The 7,664-nt window shown below is 43.3% G+C and overlaps 1 protein-coding gene across 1 annotated transcript in view; it reads right to left on the bottom strand.

The window, feature by feature from the left end:
- Nucleotides 1-2,040: 2,040 nt before the first annotated feature.
- LOC128950602 (large neutral amino acids transporter small subunit 2-like) overlaps nucleotides 2,041-7,664 on the bottom strand; it is a gene marked incomplete at both ends in the record, with an annotated part of 32,731 nt that continues 27,107 nt past the window's right edge. The window contains 3 exon segments of the mRNA XM_054295467.1: nucleotides 2,041-2,137; nucleotides 4,453-4,518; nucleotides 6,636-7,103. Of these exon segments, the coding sequence (XP_054151442.1) occupies nucleotides 2,041-2,137; nucleotides 4,453-4,518; nucleotides 6,636-7,103 (631 nt within the window).

The raw sequence follows: 7,664 nt of genomic DNA, 5'->3' as shown, positions 1-7,664 counted from the left end.
GTGGTAAATATGGTGGATTTTGGGGGGTGAATTGGGGTTTTTAGGGATATTTTGGGGTAATTCGGGGGATTTTGGGGTGAAATTTGAGGTGGATTTGGTGGATTTGGGGTGAAATTTGGGTTTTTGAGGTAAATTTGGGGGATTTGGGGTGAAGTTGGGGTGAAATTTGGGATTTTTGAGGTAAATTTGGGGATTTTGGGGTGAATTTGAGATGAATTTTGGTGGATTTGGGTTTTTTGGGTGTGAAATTGGGGTTCTTGGGGTGAAATTTGGGGGATTTTCGGGGGTGAATTGTGGGGTGAAATTTGGGGATTTTGGGGTGAAATGTTGGGGTGAATTTGGGGATTTTGGGGGTGAAATTTGAGATTAATTTGGTGGATTTGGGGATTTTGGGGTGAAATTTGGGGTTTTTGAGGTAATTTGGGGTGAAATTTGGGGTTTTTGTGGTAATTTGGTGGATTTTCGGGGTAAATTTGGGGTGAAATTTGGGGATTTCGGGGTGAAAATTGCAATGAATTCGGTGGATTTGGGGGTTTTGGGGTGAAATTTGGGGGATTTTTGAGGCAATTTGGGGGTTTTGGGGTGAAATTTGGGGTGAAATTTAGGGAATTTTGAGAGAAATTTGGGGTTTTTGGGGTGAAATTTGAGATGAATTTGGTGGATTTAGGGGTTTTTCGGGGGGGATTTGGGGGTTTTGGGGTAAATTTGGGGTTTTTGGGGTGAAATTTGGGGTGAAATTTGGGGATTTGGGGTGAAATTTGTGGTTTTTGGGGTGAAATTGGGGGATTTGGGGGTGAAATTTTTGGTTTTTGGGGTGAATTGGGGGATTTTGGGGTGGATTTTGGGGTGATTTGGGGTGAAATTTGAGATGAATTTGGTGGATTTGGGGTTCTTGAGGTAAATTTGGGGTTGCTGGGGTGAATTTGGGGATTTTGGGGTTAAATTTGGGAATTTTGGGGTGAATTTGGGGTGAATTTTGGGGTGAACTTTGGGGTAAAATTTGAGGTAAATCTGGGGAATTTTCAGGTGAATTTGGGGTGAAATTTGGGTTTTTGAGGTGAAATTTGGGGTGAACATGGGGTGAAATTTGCGGTTTTGGGGTGAAATTTGGGGTTTTTGGGGGTGAATTGGGGGTGAAATTTGGTGGTTTTGGGGTGAATTTCAAGGCTTTGGAGGTAAATTGGGGGATTTTGTGGTGAAATTTGAGATGAATTTGGTGGATTGTGGGGATTTTGGGGGTGAATTTGGGGTTTTTGAGGTAAATTGGGGGTGAAATTTGGGGTTTTTGTGGTAAATTTGGTGGATTTTCGGGTAAATTTGGGGTGAAATTTGGGGATTTCGGGGTGAAAATTGCAATGAATTCGGTGGATTTGGGGGTTTTGGGGTGAAATTTGGGGGATTTTTGAGGCAAATTTGGGGGTTTTGGGGTGAAATTTGGGGTGAAATTTAGGGAATTTTGAGAGAAATTTGGGGTTTTTGGGGTGAAATTGAGATGAATTTGTGGATTTAGGGGTTTTTCGGGGGGGGATTTGGGGGTTTTGGGGTAAATTTGGGGTTTTTGGGGTGAAATTTGGGGTGAAATTTGGGGATTTGGGGTGAAATTTGTGGGTTTTTGGGGGTGAAATTGGGGATTTTGGGGTGGATTTTGGGGTGAATTTGGGGTGAAATTTGGGGATTTTGGGGTGAAATTTGAGATGAATTTGGTGGATTTGGGGTTCTTGAGGTAAATTGGGGGTTGTTGGGTGAATTTGGGGATTTTGGGGTTAAATTGGGAATTTTGGGGTGAACTTTGGGGTAAATTTGAGGTAAATCTGGGGGATTTTCAGGTGAATTTGGGGTGAAATTTGGGGTTTTTGAGGTGAAATTTGGGTGAAATTTGCGGTTTTGGGGTGAAATTTGGGGTTTTTGGGGTGAATTTCAAGGCTTTGGAGGGAAATTGGGGGATTTTGGGGTGGAATTTGAGATGAATTTGGTGGGTTTGGGGTTCTGGAGGTAAATTGGGGGATTTTGGGGTGGAATTTGTGGATTTTGGGGTCTCACCGTGGGGCTCGGGGGGGTCCCGGCGCTGCTGGAGCAGCTCCTGCTGCTTCTCCAGGTACTGCTTGATGAAGCTGTTCTGCCCCATGGCCTCGCCCATCTGCCAAAAAACCGGAATTTATTCAAAATTTGGGAATTTGGGGAACTTTTGGGGAATTTTTCCCAATTTTTTGGGCTTTTTTTGGCGTTTTTTGATCATTTTTCCGCGATTTTTGGTGATTTTTCCATGATTTTTGGGGGCTCCCCGTGGGTTGAGCGAGGCTGTTCCACCCCCCAGATCCCAATAATTGGGAATTCCAAATTTTGGGCTCATTTCTGGGTATTCAGGAATCTTTTTGATTTTTTTCCAATTTTTGGGGATTTCTTTGTGATTTTGGGGGATTTTTTGACAAATTTTGGGATTTTTGGGGGGATTTTTGGGGTCTCCAGGTACTGCTTGATGAAGCTGTTCTGCCCCATGGCCTCGCCCATCTGCCAAAAAACGGGAATTTATTCAAAATTTGGGAATTTGGGGAACTTTTGGGGAATTTTTCCCAATTTTTGGGGCTTTTTTTGGCGTTTTTTGATCACTTTTCCGCGATTTTTGGTGATTTTTCCATGATTTTTGGGGCTCCCCATGGGTTAAGTGTGGCTGTTCCCCTCCCAGATCCCAAAAATTGGGAATTCATAAAATTCGGGATTTTAAGAAATTTTTTGTGCTTTTTTTCCTGGAATGTTTTGTGATTTTTTTGCCAATTTTCGGAAGTTTTTTGGCATTTTTTTTGGTGACGATTTTTGGTGATTTTTTCCATTATTTTTTTGGGGCCCTGTGTGGGTTAAGTGAGGCTGTTCCACTCCCAGATCCTAAAAATTGGGAATTCCCAAAAATTTAAAATTTTTGAAGAATTTTTCACTTTATTGGGAATTTTTGGAGGATTTTTTGTGATTTTTTTGGCAATTTTTCAGGATTTATTTCAAGAATTTTGGGGTCTGCAGGTACTGCTTGATGAAGCTGTTCTGCCCCATGGCCTCGCCCATCTGCCAAAAAATAGAAAATTACCAAAAATTTGGGAATTTTTGGGGAATTTTTCCCAATTTTTTGGGCTTTTCTTGGCGTTTTTTTAAGATTTTTTGGCGATTTTGGTGATTTTTCGATGATATTTTGGGGCTCCTCATGGGTTAAGTGAGGCTGTTCCACCCCCAGATCCCAAAAATTGGGAATTCACAAATTTTTGGGAAAATTTCGGGATTTTCTTCCTTTTTTTGGGGAATTTTCCCCAATTTTTTGGGAATTTTTTGGGGCGTTTTTGGTGATTTTTTAAATGATTTTTCGATGATTTTTTGGGGCTCCTCATGGGTTAAGCGAGGCTGTTCCACCCCTCAGATCCTAAAAATTGGGAATTCCCAAATTTTTGCAATAATTTTGGGATTTTCTTCCTTTTTTTGGGGAATTTTTCCCATTTTTGGGGCTTTTCTTGGCGTTTTTTAAGATTTTTGGCGATTTTTGGTGATTTTTCGATGATTTTTTGGGGCTCCTCATGGGTTAAGTGAGGCTGTTCCACCCCCAGATCCCAAAAATTGGGAATTCACAAATTTTTGGGAAAATTTCAGGATTTTCTTCCTTTTTTTGGGGAATTTTTCCCATTTTTTGGGGCTTTTTTGGTGTTTTTTTAAGATTTTTTGGGCCTTTTTTTAAGATTTTTTGGCGATTTTTTGGGGCTCCTCATGGGTTAAGTGAGGCTGTTCCACCCCCCAGATCCCAAAAATTGGGAATTCCCAAAAAATTCCGGATTATTTGGGATTTTTATTAATTTTTGGGGAATTTTTTCCCAATTTTTTGGGGAATTTTTGGGGGAATTTTGAGAATTTTTTTGGCAATTTTTAGTGATTTTAATGATTTTTTTTAGGGATTTTCAAATGGGTTTTTGGGATAAAGTGAAGCCTTTCCAACCCAAGATGCCAAAAATTGGGAATTCCCAAAAATTTGGGATTTTGGGAACTTTTTCCCCTTTTTTTAGGAATTTTTTGGTGATTTTTTTTACTATATTTGACAAATTTTGGTGATTTTTCATTATTTTTGGGTGACTTTTGGATGCTTTTTAGGAATTGAGCGAAGCCTTTCCAACTCAGGATTCCAAAACTCGGGAATTCCCCAAAATTTGGAATTTTTTCAGATTTTTTTTTGCTGATTTTTGGGATTTTTTGGAGGAAATTTCAGGATCTATTGCGGTCATTTAAAGAAAATTTTGGGGAATTTCGGGCAAGTTTTGGAATAATTTGAGGGAATTTAATGAAATTTTGCTGGGAATTTGGGGAGGTTTTGGGGGAATTTGAGGGAATTTTGGGTGGATTTTAAAAGATTTTGGGGAAATTTTGGGAATTTTGGGTGGATTTCTGTAAATTTGGGGCGAAATTGGGGATTTTTGGGGGTCTCACCTGGGAGTTGGGCTGGAAGGTGGGGTGGGGGCTCGAGTGCTTCTGGAGGTTCTCCAACATCAGCGCCTGAATTGGGGCAGATTCGGGAAAATTTAATTTAATTTAGTTTTAATTACTCCCTGAAATTCCAATTTCCATTCATTCCCTTTTTTCTTGCCCTCCCGCCCTGAAATCCCCATAATTTCCCACAAAATCCCAACAAAATCCCCATATTTTGCCCAAAACTTACAAAATTCTGAATTTCTGACCAAAATTGCCTCAAAAACTCCGAGTTTCCCCTCAAAAATCCCTCACAAAGTGACCAAAAATTGGATTTTTGCCTCAAATCCCCTCATAAAGCCACAAAAAACCGCGATTTTTACCTCAAATCCCCTCAAAACCTCAACCAAGTCGTGAATTTTGCCTCAAAGCGCCTCAAAAAATGGAATTTTTACCTCAAATCCCCTCACAAACACGTGGAAAATGAGGATTTGGCCTCAAATTCCTCAGGAATCCACAAAAAATTGCAACTTTTAAGTCAAATCTGCTGAAAATTTAACAAAAACTTCACTTTTTACCTCAAAGTGCCTCAGGCCCTTGTCAAAGTCCCCAAATCCTGAAGTTTTACCTCAAATTCTCTCCTAAAGTCACCAAAATTAATATTTTTTTGCTAAAATCCCTCCAAAACAATGATTTAATTTTGAATTTTCAAAACCAAATCCCTTCAAAATGCTAAAAATCTGAGTTTTGCCCCAAATGCCTCCTCAGAGTCCTCAAAACTGTGATATTTACCCCAAATTCCCTCATAAATTCACCAAAAATGGGTTTTAAACCTTAAATCGCCTCCAATTTCTCCTCAAACTCATCAAAACTGGGATTTTTTTATCTCAAATCTCCTAAAACATCCCCAAAACTGGAGTTTAAAACTTAAATCCCCTCAGACTTTTATTGGAATTCATGAAAACCACGACTTTGACCTCAAATTCCCTCACGAATTTCTCAAACCCGGAGCTTTAAACCCAAATCCCCTCAGACTTTCCCTCAAAATCATCAAAACAGCAACTTTTAACTTAAATCCCCTCAGACTCGTCCTAAAACTCAACAAAATCGGGATTTAAACCCCAAATCCCCTCACAAACTCCTCAAAACCGGAGTTTTAAACCCAAATCCCCTCAGACTTTTCCCAAAACTCACAATTATCGCAACTTCGACACCAAATCCCCTCAGACTTTTCGTAAAACTCATCAAAACCGGGAGTTTTACCTCAAATCCCCTCACAAAAACCTCAAAACCGGAGCTTTAAAACCCAAATCTCTTTAGAACCGCAATTTCATATAAATCCCCTCACAAACTCCTCAAAAACCGGAGCTTTAAATTCAAATCTCCTGAGACTTGTTGTAGAATTCACAAAACCGCAACTTTTACCGCAAACCCTCTCAGACTTTTCCTAAAACTCATCAAAACCGGGATTTTCACATCAAATTCCCTCACAAACTCCTCAAAACCGGAGCTTTAAACCCAAATCCCCTCAGACTTTCATCAAACTCATCAAAACCGGGATTTTCACCCCAAACTCCATCACAAACTCCTCAAAACCGGAGCTTTAAACGCAAATCCCCTCAGACTTTTTGCAGAATTCACAAAACCCGCAACTTCTACCGCAAATCCCCTCAGACTTTCATCAAACTCATCAAAACCGGGATTTTCACCCCAAACTCCATCACAAACTCCTCAAAACCGGAGCTTTAAACGCAAATCCCCTCAGACTTTTTGCAGAATGCACAAAACCCGCAACTTTACCTCAAAACCCCTCACAAACTCCTCAAACCCTCCTTTAAACCCAAACCCCCTCAGCCTCTCCGCGGACCACCCAAAACCCGCAAAAAAACCCCAAACCCCCACAAAACCCCAACTTTTACCCCCAAACGCACCCAAAAAAACCTCTCCCCTCCCACCGACCCAAAATCCCCTTTTTTCACCCCGAACCGCCCTCACCCCCCACTCACCCTCACGGAGGGGGGGTCTCCTCCTTCCCGCCTTTTCCCCCCCTCACGCGTTGGCGGGAAAACCCTGAGGGGGGGAACCTTCCCCCCCTTCACTCCCCGCTTCCCGCGCATGCGCCGCCATTTTCCCGCCCCCCCCCTCTTTCCCCTCACGGCGGCCTCTCCTCGGCGCCGCCGCCATTTCTGGCGCTTCCCCCTCACCCCTCGCAGCCGCTTGATCAGGGCGCTCTTCTGGCCGCTCTTGGCGAGCCCTCGCTGCTCCAGGGCCGCTTTGAGGTCGGCGACGCGCAGCAGATGGAGCGGCCGCCCGTCCAGAGTCACCTCCTCCCCGTCCGCCATCTTGGTGTGGCGCCGCTTGCGCTGCGCCTTCGGACGCTTCCGGACGGCGGCTTCGGCAACTTCCGCACGGCGCTTCGGCTGTTTCCGTCGCCTTCCGTTGCTTCCCGTGGCTCTTCGGGTGTTTCCGTAACTCTCCGTGCGTTCCCGGCGGCTCTTCGGGCGTTTCCGGTGCTCTTCGGGTATTTCCGGTTGTTCCCGGGGCTCTTCGGGTGTTTCCGGTGTCGGGGAGACTCGGAGGAGTTCGGGAATTTCCGGAGGAATTCGGGATTTTTGTTCCCCGATTAAAGTTCGGAAATTTCCGTGTGAAACTTCGGCGATTTCCGTAAAAAACTTCGGTGATTTCCGGAAAAATTCGCGAAAAAATTAAAATTTTGGGGAATTTCTGTAGAACTCCCGATTTTCCCTTTAAAGTTCGGAAATTTTCGGGAATTTCCGGAAACGACCCTGAAAAACCCCGGAAAAAAAAAAAATTTAAAAATTGGGGAATTTTTTTTTTTTTTTTTGCCCAAGTTCGGGATTAAAAAAACTTCGGGAATTTCCGTAAAAAACCGACGGAAAACTTCTGGTGGAAAAATCCGGAAATTTCAATAAAAAAATAATAAAAAACACACACAACGGTTTTTTTTTTTTTTTTTTTGCCAAAGGTGTTTTATTCACAAGCCGAGGCCACGCCCCCTCTTATTAAAAGCAGGAGGAAAGGGGCGGAGCCGGCTCTGCCCATGACGTCATTGGGATGAGGGGGGGATTGAGGCCACGCCCCCTTTTAAGGCACTGGGGGTGGGGGAGGGGCGGCCCCACCGGGCTCAGGGGCGGGGCCAAGGAGAGGGGGCGTGGCCTAAGCAAAGGGGGCGTGGCTCAGGAGGGGGCGGGGCGGGTCAGGGGGGTCAGGGG

Source organism: Melozone crissalis, unplaced genomic scaffold, assembly GCF_028551555.1.
Source record: "Melozone crissalis strain CALT ecotype California unplaced genomic scaffold, PUWL_Pcris_2 ptg000761l_1, whole genome shotgun sequence".
NCBI lineage: Eukaryota > Metazoa > Chordata > Aves > Passeriformes > Passerellidae > Melozone > Melozone crissalis.
The sequence above is the reverse complement of the archived record's forward strand: the minus strand, read 5'-3'. Positions and strand labels throughout refer to the sequence as shown.